At 41.6% G+C, this 16942-nt stretch overlaps 1 protein-coding gene across 1 annotated transcript in view; it reads right to left on the bottom strand.

The window, feature by feature from the left end:
• Positions 1–16942, bottom strand: part of LOC105507886 (receptor-type tyrosine-protein phosphatase mu) — a 111754-nt gene that overhangs the window by 72561 nt on the left and 22251 nt on the right. Inside the window, exon 3 of the mRNA XM_011936598.1 lies at positions 16260–16296. Within this exon, the coding sequence (XP_011791988.1) occupies positions 16260–16296 (37 nt within the window). The remainder of the gene's footprint in view (positions 1–16259; positions 16297–16942) is intronic.

The following is a 16942-nucleotide window of genomic DNA, read 5'->3' as shown; positions in this document are numbered from 1 at the left end:
AGGAGGGGAGTAGGAGAGGAGAGAGGAGCGGAGGGGAGGGACGGTGGGGCTGGCATGTCCTCCAGCAGGAGCCACTTGTTGCCACTTGGGAGGGGAAGGGGCTCCCATGGGGCCCTCTTGTAAGAAATGTAAAATTCTGACAAGATTTGCAAGTTCAGAGTTTAGGAGTGGAAGAAAACCCCGACAGACACTGAAAACATGACTAAGGAAAGTTCCAGTTTTAGAATCAAAGCTCAGGAAAGTCAGAGAAAGAAAACAGAGGAAGAAGTGTTCGGTTGTCGGAACGGACTCTAGCGGGGGCACCTGTACTGCAAGGAGGTTTGATCAGGTGTGGGCTCAGCCTTAGGAGTGACCAGCTGTTAGCAGCCGAGGATGAAGTGAGTGGAACAGGAGGAGCTAGGTATAGTGGGCTGAGAGAAATGGTAAACTGAGCCCAGCTACCCAAAGCCAAGTCCAAAGGTCCCCACTGAGCTCTCCTGCATGTTCCGGACAGATGCCAGTGTTCAGAGCAGAAGTGTCTACTCTTTCCATCGAACAAAACTCCTAAGACACAGGAATCTGTTGAATGTGAACAGTGAAGAACAGTGAACAAAAAGATCATGGTCCATATTAATGAGAGGGAAAGTTTAAACATATTTTATAATTTTACAATTATTATGGCAAGAGCAGCTCCCTGGGCATCCAAATGGCTGGTGGAGATCTGCAGCAGAAATTTCCAGGTGGTAATGGGTCTGGAATCTAACAGACAGCGGCAACATGGCTGCAGGTGATGGCTCAGCACAGGAAGAGCCTGGGGGCAGGAACGTCAGAGCTCATAGGGCAGGGGCCAGGCCCTAAGCCAGCCTCGTGTGGCTGGAATGGCCAGCGTGGGCTCCAAGGCTCCCCAGTGTGGCAATGAGGCTCAAATGGGATCAGGAACCAGGGGATTGGTGGATAGGCTGACCCCTTGATTCAGACCAGGGAGGACTGGGGCTGTACTAGGAAGACAGTGTTAAAACCGAGGGGGACTCTTGCCATCTCTAAAGCTCTGTCAGCAATAAGAGACGCCAAGGCTTCTGGCCTGGAATAAGGGGAACTCAGGACAACGGTGTTGGACAAATAAACAGGTACAACTAGACGGCCCCCCTGCCAGGCAGGTGCTGGATGCTGCTTTTTTTTTTTTTGAGACAGAGTCTCGCTCTGTCGTCCAGGCTGGAGTGCAGTGGCGTGATCTCGGCTCACTGCAAGCTCCACCTCCCAGGTTCATGCCATTCTCCTGCCTCAGCCTCCCAAGTAGCTGGGACTACAGGCGCCCGCCACCATGCCTGTTTAACTTTTTGTATTTTTAGTAGAGACGGGGTTTCACCATGTTAGCCAGGAGGGTCTCGATCTTCTGACCTTGTCATCTGCCCGCCTCGGCCTCCCAAAGTGCTGGGATTACAGGAGTGATGGATGCTGCTCTTTATACGCACGATCTAATTCATTCCCCATCACAGCAGTGTGAGGCACCTACTCCAGCACAAGAAACAGGCTTAGGAGACGAAATGCCTTTGTTACAGCTGCAAGGCCAGTATGTGGCAAAGCTGGGATTCCAATTCAGGTCAGCCCAGCAACACTGTTCTGACTGCAAAATGAACTCAACTGCCCACGGGAATGTTTCTTTCTAGCATGGTTCTGGGACCTGAAGGAGGGAGTGTGTGGTGTGGGTACACACCGAATGGCAGAAGTGCGAAGCGAAAGGGGAGGGACGTTAAGGCAAAGCAGTGGCAGGAAACTGGGCTCCGTCCTTTGGGCACTGGCAGCCCGTTCCCTCCATCAGCCATGAAGACGGCCGAAGGTGGGACTTGAACGCAGAAGACGATGAGCCTGAGAGTCAGGCATTTGTTTTAAAGCTCTTGCTACATGAATAAAAGTGGTCCTAAATTTCTGATCCATGATTGCTCCTGTTGCCATTGGCGATAATCTATAATAAGGGTTGTGAAGTCAGTTACTCAACATTTACAGAACTAGTTGTCCCTTCGGTGGTTTTCTAAGTTTTTATTATAAAGCTTTATGTGATTTTTCAATATGATGCTTCCATAACACTTAAGTCTATAATTTTACATTGAGTAGCTTTTCATTTTTACAGTAGTGAGAGATAAATGGTAAAATATGCCACCATGCTTTATGGACTGAATTTGCCTCATGTGTCACAGAAGTAGTAACAGTGACACAGAATATACTTGGCTTCAGCATTAATAATCCTTAACATCACTTATTTGATAGTTGCATTTGTTCTCCCCTGAGGCTACTTATGTTAAAATCATGCAATTTTCATGAATAATTTTTTGTTTCAGCTGCAAAAAGGAAAAGCAAAGTTGAGACGGGTGGGTGCAAGGCACTGATTTGCTCATTATCCCGAACTGCTAAGAGTATCCCAAGAAAATTACCATTTAAAAGTAACAATAGAAATCAACTAATGAATTACAAGCAAACACGCTGAGAATTGTTCTATGATGGGGAAAACTGGGGAATACTTTAACCTAAAATCAAAAATATAACTGGCCTGTTAAAAATAGCATTTTCTAAGGACAACTCTCACATGAAAAACTCTTTATGTCTAGAGTTACAGGGTTAGAAATGTACACCAGTCCACTGGAATTTTAATTTGGTGATAGTAAAAGAAGAGAAAAGCTATAACAAAATATATCTTTTTAGAAGCAGTGTTGAAAGTGATGACTTAAATAATAAATGTTAAAGAGGGTTTTCAGTTAATAAATTCCAGTGATGCCACACAATCACACATCTCTTCTTCTCAACTGGAGGAGGTTTTCCTGTGACAAGAGGCTTTTCCCTCACCTGGCCCTCTCTGGTGGGCAGGTACCTGCCGTTTGCCCCATTTCTTCTAAATTGACTTGCAGGTGTGTACTCTTTTTACACCTCCAATCAGGCATACACTTTCTGCTGTATCCATGATTAGACTTTCCTCCAGAACACACAACCCACATGTTGATGCTTACATTTCCCTCATTCCATTCCCCAAAATTCTCCTTTCAGACTGAGGTAAGAAAGTGTGACAATACAAACCATGTGACTATTTGTGGCTTTCTCTACATAATTCGTTTCATGGAATGTTTGTTCCCGGGTGTATTTCTAAAACATATGAAATCCTGATTGGACACCAAAAGGTTATGTCAAATTTCATTAAGAGAAAATTGGCATAAACCAAATATTAACGGACAGGTTTTAAATAAACACTAAAATAGCCTAGGAAACCTCTGTCTATAATATGCTATATAACCCTTCAACCATCATCTCTTTTCTCTTTTCTGGTTAATAATCTTTTCTTTTAATCATTTATTCAATTAAAATGATTACGAAATGTTTAAAAACACAAAAAGGATAGTTACATAGTAGATATTATTTAGTATGTCTTAATAAAGATAAATTTAATCAACAGCCATATTCTTCCTAAGAAATACAAGGAACTTACCATGTTAAAGCTCCTCTCTAAAATGCCCCTGTGTAATTCTTATCTCAGGAACTGCTTTCACTGAAGCCTGTTAGGGAGGAACTTGTCTGGTCTTTGGAATTCAGCTGTTTTCACTCACATGTCATCTGACTAAAGGTGTGTGCCAGGGAAGCCTTCAGAACACCAAGCTGTGGAGCTGGCACTGCTATCAGGGCTGCTCAATTTCAGCAAGACTTCAAAAACAGAAGCACAATATGCTTCTCCAGCTTATGATGCAGCTGTTGTCTTTCCAACCTATGTTTGTCTACAGTTTACCAGTGAACAATGATGGCACTCTTTGTGCTCTGGAGGGAGTACAGGATGTTGGTGCACACTTAAGTGGCTCCCTTTGATATATCCTTCTGGAAGAAAGCATTAACAAGAGGTGTAGGATGTATCAGCTTTTACGGAAACGATATGAGTATACGCTATACTAGGGTTAAAACCTGAGCTGCTTCTCTGCTATTGAGAGACGTGTCTTTTGGAACATACAAAATGGTAAGAACAATAACTGTAGCTAAAGTTTATGGAGACGTTACTTGCAGAGCTGCTTTCTGAGCCTAGGCTGTGCAACTCTAGAGTCTAGGCTTTTATTAACCATTCTGCCTATTGTCCCTTAGTGGAGAGTGGACAGTCCTGGCCTAGTTACTGGCATAAAACATGGTTGTATATGGAAGAAATTTTAAGGCCAAGTTGAAGAGATCTGATTGTGACTATGTTTCATAAAGCAAACAGATATCTGTGGGTAAAACCAATAATGGGGTGGTTTGTAGCCTAGCATGACTTCCTCTTGGAAATGAAATGTTCCAAAGCATTTCTGGAAACTTCATCTACCTAAAGAAACCATCATTTGAATTTTGTTCTTTTTGGACGATATTCCGTCATCTTCTAGAATCAGACCTCCCTAGCAGTTACGTAAACAATTTCAGGTTGCAATGGTACCACTGTGAAAAGGAATAAAAGGTTTCTATTATTCTTGACATGGAAAGCAGGTCGAGAAAGGCAGACCTATCAGATTTGAGTGACGGGATACAGATTAGGGCTCCAAAGAGAATCTCTAATATAGAAAATAAATAAAATGGGGGTAGGTAGTTTGTGGCAACAATATGCTCTACAATGCAGAGATAGAGACACTGCTTCCAGAGGGACCTTCAGTCCCTGATCCCTGGACAGACTGAATGGTGGTGTGCATGGGGAGTTGAAACAGGTGCAGGAGAAAGTGCTGTGGCCTCGGAAGGAAGGAACATGACAGATGTCCACAGCACAGAAGCATCCTGCTGGCAGAGGTACAGAGCATTCCTCAGGATCGGTCTCCAAAGAGAACGCTCCGAAACTGAGCTTGGGTACTTGTGCATGCTGTAAAGAGGGGAACAGAGAGAAGACAATCAAGGACAGAAAAAACAAATGGCAGCCTTCAGAATGGAGGGGTTTGGTGACCCAAAGGATCTGGCTGCCTTCTGTCAAGGAGAAGTAAAGTGAGAAGGGAACAGCCTATATTCATATGCTTCAGGGGTTACTGCCAGAGAAATAAAAGCTTTCATTAGTCTGTATCTTCCTTAATTAAGCTCTTCTCAGTACACAAGTGGAATCCTCTTTTATTTAAGAAAAAAGAGAATAAATCTAATAAATGAATGAAATACAGATAAATTGGCTCCCTAGACATAGCTCAGTGCAGGCAGTCTCAAATTTTCCATGGCTGTGAAGGGTTGCAGAAGGAAATTTCCAGCAGCTTCCTTCTGAGTGAGAAGGCAAGAAACAAAAGTCACTGGTTATAGCCAGAAACTTCCTAAACTGTTTGCTGCCTTGAAAAACTTGTCCTAAACTATGCCCATGGGTGAAAAAGAAACCTGGTGCCCAGATTTCTGGAAAAGTGGTTCTAGGGCTGCACTGGGTCTTATTTTTTTCATCTGCAAAATGGGGTAGGGGTGGATAAGAGAAATGGCTTAAAGAAGTTCCCAGGCTGGGCACAGCACCTCATGCCTGTAATCCCAGCAATTTGGGAGACCGAGGTGGGAGGATTGCTTGAGGCCAGGAGTTTGAGACCAGCCTGAGCAACATAGTAAGACCCTGTCTCCACAAAAAGTAACATAAAAACTAGCCAGGCGTGATTGCTTATCTCTGTAGTTCTAGCTACTCAGGAGGCTGAGGCAGGAGGATCCCTTGAGCCCAGGAGTTGGAGGCTGCAGTGAGCTATGATCATGCTACTACACTCCTGCCTGGGTGACAGAGTAAGACCATGTCTCTTGAAAAAAATCTAAATAATTAAAAATAAAAATGAAGTCCCAAAATCTGTGGGTACATTAAAATCACAAATTAGTAAGAGTTGGGTGTCATTTATTTATACCTCCACACTGGGTAATTCTGAGGTCACTGGTATATTCCAGATCCTGTGCTGATCCTGGCAAGTGACAGGTGCACAGAAACCTTTGTTCAGTTTTGAATGAACCAGGCTGTAAAGGAGTAGCTTTGCTTTGCAAGGGCTCATGGTGCCGGAGGCACAGGGAAGCCAGCACTTTGGAAAGTACATGGGTATCAGTTTCAGCTCTCTCCTTTTAAAGGGCTGAACCTGGGAGAAAGATGTAACCTCAGTTTTTCTCTCTGTTGAATAAAAGGTCCTATGGGGAAACAGGTCTGTCTTAACACATAAGGTTTCTCCCAGGTTGAAATTTGCACATACTCTATTAAAATATGAACGTTAGTCCATGCAGTTTGCAAACACTTTTGCATATATGACTCACTTGAACTTATGTGGATGAAGGTCACTCAAATATAGTTCTGCTTTAAGTGTCAACTGTTTTGATTACAAAACAAGGAAACTGGACTGTGAGCTTCTTAAAGTTTCTATCACCTCTAAAAGATTCTACAAATTTTCTACTTCAAATGAGGAACACCTCTAAATCCTCTTGAAGGTTTAAAAAGCATTTGTTTTAAGACACCTTAAATCTGAGTGCCTGCTTAACAACAGGACATCATTTATTTTCAAATTATTTTGTATTAACTTAGGTTCTATTATTAGAGGGCCACATTTTCCTTATAGCATCTGTAATAACAGGTGGATGTTACCCAACATGCTCTATTTTTTACTTCATCTTTTAATTTTAACTCTTTCTTTAAATGTTCTCATTGCTAGTGAGCAAGTTTATTTAGAGCACAGGGATGAGAAATGTCTACGAAAGTGACCATTTGGCTAATTGGCCACTGTCTTTTGAAATTAATCTAGTGAGGAGAAACTATTGTTTCAAAGGAAGTTTCTGGATAAGCTGCTAATTGCAATTGTTCATTCTCTCTTGGAAAACCACAGATGGTTGGTAAAATGCAGGCAGGTTCTGTATAAACTTGGCCCTGGGTAGCTGGAATACTTATGACAATGACTTTTATGGAGTCACTGTTTGCCTGTATATAAATCACATTTTCTCAAAGCGTCCCTATTTAAATTTGGAAGCCAGAGAATACTCCACTTCACTAGGTAATACTTTTAAATTAGTCTCAAATAGGAAATAACAAATGAATCCAAAACATAACCTACAACCCACTGACAATGCAGGAACAACTTTGCCAGGAAGCACAGCGTTAGCTAACACAAAATTTGCACTTGAAGTGCAAACCGCACTGGTGCTTAGAAGAATAAAAACAAAAGTTGTTTACTGAAGGCTGAGCTTTTGATTTTAAAAAAAAGTTCTTTCAATTCTACTGAGAAATAATTTCAAGTGTTCATCTCCATCTGGAGGCCAGAATGCAAGAGACAAAAGCTGCTTTACAGAGCGTGCAGAAGTTACACTGACGCTCTGAGAACCCTCCACTACCGGAATGGCTTGTCCAGGAAAGTCAGTACAGTATTCAAAGCATTATTATTTATTGCTTCAGAGGCCTGAAGGGAAATTTTGAGCTGGGAAAATATAAAACATATTTATCTTTTTGAAAAATCTTTATTAAAAATACACCAGAAGTATGTGGAAGAAATATAGAAGAAAAACAGATTGACAGCAAAAAGAATGAAGTCACTACAGCAAAGTTTCAACTGCTGTGCAGCGTTTGAGGCTCTGTAAATATTTCCACTATAAACCTTCACTCCCCACATTTTTATTATTTTCACATAAAGGTTTGTTCCTAGCTGAAAGTGTTTGGCGGGAACTTTTTAGGCTTCTCTTTTTCAAATTATGGACAAATGATAACTGCAGACAACACTGATCATACGTATGGGGACAGGGGTTGCACAAACAGGGTCAGGGTAGAGCCAAGAAAAGTTAGTTTAACCAGATGGACTGTCTTTAAAAACAGGATTTGATTTACTGCCATATGTAAAGAAAGTGTTTCTAGGATTAGAAGCTGACCAGCCCTTAACTTCAAACAGAAACAGTCAGAGATGTTGGAGATAATGATGCCAAAATCCACGCCAGGAAGTAGATGCTTTTCCGGGCCAACATGAGCCATCCTTTCTACCTGGCTGAGATACTCTACTGTCTAAGTGGTGTGCGGCACATGGTAACTCCCAATCCATGCATTTATTCATTCACTCATTCATTCTTGTATTCTTACTGAGCTTATGTTTTATGCCAACTCACTACAAGACAGGTGGTGCATACTTATTGAATCATGAATAAACGCTGGGACCCCTTCTTCTAATGCCCTGGTCATGATGAAGTGATCTTCTGCCAAGGCATCTTCCTCTTCACACAGAATGCCCCTGCCTGACCTGGGGCAGTTCTGTCTGATGGGCGGCTACAGTTTTTATTGTGATATCTGATATCTGGTTCTCCGTATCAGTTCCTGTGGTCTTTGCCAATAGGACCTGGCATCCTCAAAGATGACACTGAGCATCTGGATCCTCTGAGCATAAAAGGAAGACAGTGATGGCAGTGATAAGGTCAATGGCATGTGGTGGGGGCCTATCTGGATGGCCGGTTCTCCACAGATCACAATCTCTATGAATTGTTACAAGGCTTCTTAACTATGTACAGCTTAAGTTGATTCACATGTGAGGAATGAAAAGTTCATGTTACTAGCTATTTACGGGTTTACATAAGACTACTTACATTGTGAAATGTGAACATATGCAATTAGTAAGACCTACTCTGTTTTGTCTGAGTATATTTTCAAGGTCAGCAAAGAAGGACATTATTTTGTAAATGGGCACTTACTAGGTATTAAAAAGAAAAGGCCCCTTTGCTGGGGCCTATGTCCAAAATGCTATTTCTTAGGTTATATTCCACGATTTTTATAGTTTGAGGTTTCACATTTAATTCTTTAATTCATCTTGAGCTGATTTTCGTATATGGTGTAAGGAAGGGGTCCAGTTTCAATCTTCCGTATATGGCTAGCCAGTTATCCCAGCACCATTTATTATTCAATAATAATAATAATGGGGAGTCCTTTCCCCATTGCTTGTTTTTGTCAACTTTGTCAAAGATCAGATGGTGGTAGGTGTGTGGCACTATTTCTGGGCTCTCTATTCTGTTCTGTTGGTCTATGTGTATGCTTTTGTACCAGTACCATGCTGTTTTGGTTACTGTAGCCCCGGAGCATAGTTTCAAGTCACATAAAGTGATGCCTCCAGCTTTGTTCTTTTCACTTAGGATTGCCTTGGCTATTTGTGCTCTTTTATGGTACTGTCTGAATTTTAAAATAGTTTTTTCTAATTCTCTGAAGAAAGTCATTGGTAGTTTGATAGAAATAGCATTGACTCTGTAAATTGCTTTGAGCAGCAGGGTCATTTAAACAATATTGCTTCTTCCTATCCATGAGCATGGAATATTTTTTCACTGTTTGTATCATCTCTGATTTCTTCAAGCAGTGTTTTGTATTCTCATTGCAGAGATCGTATACCTCCTCAGATGTCAAAAGCAATTGCAACAAATACAAAAACTGACAAATAAGACCCAATTAAAGAGCTTCTGCACAACAAGAAAAACCATCAGGAGAATAAACACACAAACCTACAGAATGGGAGAAAATATTTTCAAACTATGCATCCAATAAAGGTCTAATATCTAGAGTCTATAAGGAACTTAAACAAATTAACAAGCAAAAACCGAATAACCCCATTAAAATTTGGCAAAAAACAGGAATAGATACACTCGAAAAGAAGGCACCATGCGGCAAGTATATGAAAAAATGCTCGACATCACTAATCATTAGATAAATACATATTAAAACCACAATGAGATACCATCTCACACCAATTAGAATGGCTATTTCTAAAAAGAAAAAATAACAGATGCTGGAGAGGTTGTGGAGAAGATGGAATGCTTATAGAGTGCTGGTGAGAATGTAAATTAGTTCAGCCATTGTGGAAAGCAGTGTGGGAAATTTCTCAAAGAACTTACAACAGAAGTACCACTTGACCCAGCAATCCCATTATTGGCTGTATACCCAAAGGAAAATAAATCATTCTATGTGATTCATGCATGATTGAGATACATACATACACATGTTCATCACAGCAGTATTCACATTGGCAAAGACATGGAATCAACCAAAATGCCCATCAACAGTAGACTGGATAAAGAAAATGTAGTACACATACACCATGGAATACTATGCAGCCATAAGAAAGAATGAGATTATGTCCTTTGCAGCAACATGGATAAAGCTGGAGGCCATTATCCTAAGTGAACAATCGCAGGAACGGAAAATCAAATCCTGTACGTTCTCACTTACTAGTGAGAGTTTAACATTGAGAACACATGGGAATAAAGAAGGCAGCAACAGACACTGGGGCCTACTTGAGGGTAGAGGGTGGCAGGAAGGAGAGGATTAAAAATCTACCTATCGGGTATTATGCTTATTATCTGGGTGATGAAATAATCTGTACACCAAACCCTCATGACATGCAATTTACCTATATAACAAACCTGCACATGTACCCCTGAACCTAACAGTTAAAAAAATAGCCCCCTACAAGGTAGATTATTTTCATCTTCATTTATGATGAGCACAGAGATGTTAAGTAACTTGTCCAAGCTCACACGAGTTACCAATGGAGGAACCAGGGTTGGGGGTTGAGTTCGGACAATGTAGTTCCAGAGTCTGTGTTCCTAATCATTAAGCTATTCTGTGCTGTTTCTCAAAAACAGTATCAGGTCATACATACATGGCATTTGCTCCATGCCAGGAATTGCTCTAAGCATTGATACTTACATGAGTTAATGTAATCCCCGAGGTCGCCCATGCGAGGCAGTACAGTGAGGTGGGGAGGAATTTTGATGCTGGAGTTCAGTGGCTACTCTTGAATCTGGCCTTTGCACTTTTAGGTCTGTGACTTGGAGCATGTTATTTCAAGTCTCTTTGTCTCCCTTCCTCTCATTTATAAATTGGGGACAATCACATATATCCCCCATATTTGTGGTAAAGATGAAATGAGCTCTGTATGTGTGAGTGCTGGGAATGCTGTCTGGTAAGGTCCTGACTATTATTACTATTTACAAACACCAGGACTCTACCTTAAATAAGTTTAGGAAGTTCAAATACCTTTTCTGTGACAGCAAAATAATTTGGATCCCAGCCTTCTGGCTGTGGTGCATGTGTTATTTCTACTACATCCTGCTTTTACAAAATAAACATCAGCTATGGGACCTGCTACTCTAGTCTCTGTCATTCAGAGAGAACATTTTCTAATATATTATAATTGCTAAAATTGTTGAAAAGTGAGCAAAGGCATAAATTTTCAGGCACAAATGCAAAATAACATAAAGGCAGAAAACCCAGCCTGAGATGAACCATAAAACCCAAACTGACCATGGTTCAAAATACTAACGATTATAACAATACTCTAGCGTCTTTTAGTACAAAGTTAGGCTAGTAAACATTTTAGTAACAGTTTGTTAGAGTTAGTAAAAATTTTGATGCTTTCAGGAATGTATTTCACATGGTTATAAACAATCTACATTTTGTTAACTCCTATGTATGGTTTTTTAAAAAAGTAGAACTGCATGTTCTGTACATGTACCCCAGAACTTAAAGTATAATACAAAAAAGATTAATTAAGTCTATGGTTTCTGTCTTATCCCAAAATAGCTTTTAATGTTTCTGACAAAAGTAAAGTTCATAACCAGAGGTCCACAGAATTACCATAATTCATGAATAAAATTGGGGGGTGGGGGTAGTCCACGAACTACCTTAAATGAAATTTCCTTTCTGGGGAAATGATCTTGATATTTCATTAGTTCTGAAAGAAGTTCTGTGTCTTCCAAAGGTGAGGGACATTTGGGCCAGAGTGCACAAATCCTATGGAAAACACAGTTAGGGGCACAAGGGTCTTCCTGTTCTCACGTGGGCATGGGGGCTTCTGTTGGGAGATCCTCTCTCTAGGCGTGGACTCCACAAGGGTGCTGTACAGAGCTAACACTGACAGAGACAAAAATAAACTATCTATGGCAAGATGAAGGCTAAGGTCGGAACCCCAATCAGGTAGCCAACCTTGTCAAATTAGCACAGTTCAGACAGAAAGAAATGATGAAGTGGGCATCGAGGCACCTAAACTTAAAAGAGTAACATGTGCATCTCAACAATCTATATAGCTCAGGTTAAAACATCAAAGACAATAATAATTAACATGTATTTTCAGACACGACTGTATCACTGAATTTTGCTTTTTATTGTGTTGTCATGAGAAGCATCATAACTTAGAAAGCAGGGGCTGGATCTGGATTAACCATGTGGTTTTGGGGGGTGAGCATGCAGTACACAGGAAAGAGCACATCAGGCCTGAGTCTCTTTCTTGGGGCATCCCAGTGCACAGATGAGTCTGGAAAATGCTCCCTTAGAAGTGAGGAAGGACGCTCAGGGCTGGGCAAGCTATGTCTAGAAGAGACTCATAGCACTTTCTTCAGTAACAGCCTTGCATGGTCTTTCCCTGAGTTATCTGACTCTTGAGGTAAGTTTTAAAATGAAAACTAAACAAAGCTGAGCGCAGTGGCTCATGCCTGTAATCCCAGTGCTTTGGGAGGCCATGGTGGGAGGATCCTATGAGTCCAGGAGTTTGAGACCAGCCTGGACAACACAGGGAGACCCTAAATCTACAAACAATAAAATAAAATATACGAGCCAGGCTTGGTGTGCAACTGTGGTCCTAGCTGCTTTGGAGGCTGAGGTGGGAGAATTACGTGAGCCCAGGAGTTCGACGCTTCAGTGAGCTATGATCCCACTACTGCACTCCAGTCTGGGTGACAGAATGAGATCATGTCTCTAGATAAAGCCAAACAAAAATCAAAAGAACACTTATCCAGGGCCCCCATGGCTGCCACCATGAGGCCAGGAGGTGCCCTCTCCAGTTGGTTCTTACGTGTGTGGCTTCACGCAGCTTGCAGGCCACAGTCTCCAAGGTTGTATTTTGATTGTGAAATATGATCACTTCTGGGCAATCCTACCCACTGCATGCTCTTCTGCCCTTCGCTTGAGCCTGCTTTTGAAATCTCCACTCTGCCCTGCCTCTACGTACAGACATGCAGTAGCAGACACGACTTCCTTTTCTTTGAGCCCCTGGTTTGCTAAATCACAAATCTTGAATGCTGCTGTTGTTCTAATGTCTGGTCAGTCAGACATGATGAAGTTAATATTGGGTCATCATATATTAGTGGCCAGACAGAAAACAATTAAACCAAGGGGAGATAGGAAGAACATATTAATACTAAAAAAGCAACAGATCTGGCTTGAATGGGATGTTTTCAATTTGCAGGAACGTCACCCATTATTATCAAAGGTCAAAGTCACTTACTGTTAGAAAAATCAATAAAATTGAGGGTGGATGGGAAGGAGGAGACCCAATACATAAATTTATAATATGTCCTCTGTATTGAAGGAACTTGATGAACATCTGTGCATTACTAACTCTTAGAAGTAAAATTGGTGTCAGCAAATTGGACCATTTGTATAGTTTCATAGGTTCCTGCTGTGAATATATTTTAAAGAATTATGTTAGTGCAAAGAGAGGAAAAATAGAGCAAGAAGACATTTAAAGATTGCATCTGCCTGTTGGTCTTCATCGTCCATTTTGTTGGCCTCTTGGAGGTATTAATGTTTTTTTGTTTGTTTGTTTTTCAACGAAGGTGATCTACGAACATATTCTACCTGTCCATGCCAATAGTGCCAATTATCATCAGTGATCTTGATTACTGGTGATCTAAGGCTACTAGTCCATTATGCTTGTGGTATATAATAGAAAGAAGATTCTCGCTTTCTCATCTGAACATCATGGTCTGAATGTTATTACTCTTAGTATGATATGTATAGTCTTGACTGCATGTTAGATTAAAAATATTCATTCATTTTTCCTCCTCTCCCTGCACCACCACCACCAGCAGTGACGTTAGTACTGCCAGTTTGAGAAGTCTAGTCTGCAGCCCACCTTGTACCAGGGAAAGGCTGCCACGACCTGGTAAACAGGGCATTAGTCAGTGCCCTTCTCCATCAAGGGCAGACTGGTTGTCTACTGCAAACTGATCACATTTGCTCTTTCTTATTGCTTACAAATACATTTGCTCATTAACACGTGAATGCTGCCAGAGAGGGTTACTGAGCTATTAAGTATCATTCGTGCTAATTCTGCAGAAAGTGACCTTCTCTAGTGACATTTCTCTTTAAAGAATAATCTCCTAAAGGGGGAGAGGGGCAGAGACAATGGACAAAGGGAAGGAAGCCTGGTAATGGGCCATGTCTAGACCTTGGCAGTTTCAGTCTTTGCTTCAGCTGTTTAGTCACATTAATCTAGAGGGCCTCAATATTGAAAATACAAATAAGAGCAACTTAATGGTCTTGCTATCTATGAAAACACAGGTTGCTAATTAAGTTATTGGAGAGATAAGAAGCTCGGGAGTATTTTGGATATTTTACAATGAAATTTTCACATGAATTTACAAAAACTGTTAATGTCAAATGATCATAAAATGTATTAAATCTGATGTTGTGACGCTTACTTTAGAACATTCTGAAAGCTATTAGAATGAATTTCAAACCCCTAACAACAGGTTCCTTTAAAGGCATTGATGAATTCCGTTTGGAAGCAGCAGGGTTAGGAGGTGTCTAGGACCAGACTCTTACATGTTCTGCTGTCCTTGTTCTATCCCATAGGTAAGAGCTCAAGCTGAGCCTTGCTTCCTGAAGACCTCAGCAATCTCTATGTAGTAGGACGTGCTCTGTGCCAGGTTCACACTGAAAACTCTGCAGACGACTTGGCGTCTGGCTAGCAAAGGGACCTTGGAAGGAACCATTTACCAACGTCATGTCACAGACGATGAAAGACAGTGGGAGCTCCAGCAGGTCATCTAGACCTGAGTGCAGAGTACCCTAGTGGTGATGTGAGACTGTGGACTCTGTGTGTGGTGTCATCCAGGTTCATGGAGCATGGGGCAGGATCAGCTTCCACAGTGGTTCCATTTCAGCTATAGCTGGAGCTTTTCCACCCCAAAGCCTTGCTGTCCAATGCTACCACAGGGAATAACCAAGTGTAGCTATTTCTATCAATATTAAAATTTAAAATTCAGTTCCTCATTTGTAGTAGCTGTATTTCAAGCATGCAGGAGCCACATGTGACTTGTAGCTGCGGTATCGGACAGCACAGACAGAGAACATTCCCAGCACTGCAGAAAGTTCTACTGCACGGTGCAGATCCAAGTGTTAGAATTCTGCTCTCTGGCTACAACTGCCTCTTCTCTTAACCTATGACTCATCAATGGGACCTAGCCTCAATCCGTTAGTTCCTTCCCTCTCATCATGGTCCAGTGGACACCTCTGATTGCCCTTCTTGCAAGCCTGGACTTTCCAACCCAATTACCTTGGCATCCTTGATTCCCTTGGTCATTGACTTTCTGTGTAGACCCCTCCCCCATGCCTAACCTTTGGCAGGTCACATCCTTTTCACTTCCCTGCTACTGTTTCTGGGATGTAGCATTGCTGGAAACAATGATAAAATAATAAAATGGGGAGAACGTGTGCTGTTCCGCCTTAACTGGGTCTTCTCTGCTTCTTACTCCTTCTTCAGTCCATCCCATATTGACTCACTGACTCATCCCTTAGGATGCCTCATTCTCTAAAACCTCAGCTCTCTCATGACACCCACCCTCTGCAGGTGACCCACTTCACAGGTTGGGAAAATCACCCAAAAACCATGGCCATGAGCTTCCTCAACATGTCCTCTAGCTTTCTTCTGCTTCCTTTAGCCAAGGTGACCCACCAGCTGCTTTCCACCTGGGAGAACTAAATTCCTGCTCCCAGATCTTTGCTCATGATGTTTCTCCATTCAGAAGGCCTCTTCCCAATCTCACCTCTGCCACAAAATGGTTTCTGAGTCATCCCACCTGAAAGCAACCCCTTCCTGCTCCAAATGTCCCTAATGTTTTATCTGTATCTGTTCCTCTCACAGATGTCACCTGGCACTGTACCTACTAAAGTACATACAGGTGACTGTACATCTTCCCCACTAAACAAAACCACTGTGAGAAGGGGGTGCTTGCTGGATTCAGCCTGGCTCCCCAGCAGCCACCAGCACAGTTCCCTGTGTAGAGAGCTGGTGTATATTGATGGAATGGCTATCTAATGTCTGACTTACTCCTAAGGTGGACAGATTGAATTCAATAAACAATTGATGGACACATTTCTCCTAATGATCTCCACATGAAGTTCTAACTAAACGATTTACACGACCAGAATGTCTGATGGGAAGACAAGAGTGTACCTGTTGATGGCTAGAACCGCAATAAATGTGCAATATCTTCCTGAAGGAGGGTGAAGTGGGTACAAAATGATAGGAGGTAGGCAAAAGAAACAAAGAAAGACAAGAAAGTAGAAATAAACTTACCTTGGGTAGCAATGTAATGATTGGGTCGATGATAACCCTAAAAATAAATAAAAGAGAATATTTGATAAACATAAAATCGATAAACAGCAGAGAAGTCACATGCTAACTTTGCTGAAACGAATGTGCACACAAATGCCAATAGCTGCATCACCTGAAAGTTAAATGGCCAACCCAGCACCTTTGAGTTTCTCTTAATTAGTGGAGGTGCATCAAATACAACAGTTCTGATGCTTGCACCAAAGGTGTGGGTAACTTAATCATAACTGGCTATGAGATGATGGATGAGCAAGAAACACTAACAACTTATGGATTCTCTGAAATACCATGACCATTACTCTTACAAAGTGCAAACAGGCTGAGAATTTGCAACAGAATTCATTTGTGTTTGGGATGTTAGTGGCAATATGCCAGGGGTTTAACGCATATTCTGTTGTATTGGTATAGACAGTTATATCAATAGTGATCCTCAAAACCATTCTTAAACACTGATAATACCATGACATGCTACTATAGCAAGAGCCAGGAATTTAAAGGGGCAGAAATTCTGAAAGATTCCTGCCTTTTATCATGACCCTGCAAGAAACAAGACAGATAAAAATTGAGGCCAAAGAAAAAGGACTGGGTGTGGTGGTTCATGCCTGTAATCCCAGCACTTTGGGGAGGCCGAGGCAGGCAGACTGCTT

The sequence above is a fragment of the Colobus angolensis genome, unplaced genomic scaffold (assembly GCF_000951035.1).
Source record: "Colobus angolensis palliatus isolate OR3802 unplaced genomic scaffold, Cang.pa_1.0 Scaffold155, whole genome shotgun sequence".
Taxonomy (NCBI): Eukaryota; Metazoa; Chordata; class Mammalia; order Primates; family Cercopithecidae; genus Colobus; species Colobus angolensis.
This window is presented reverse-complemented; position numbering and strand designations above follow the sequence as displayed.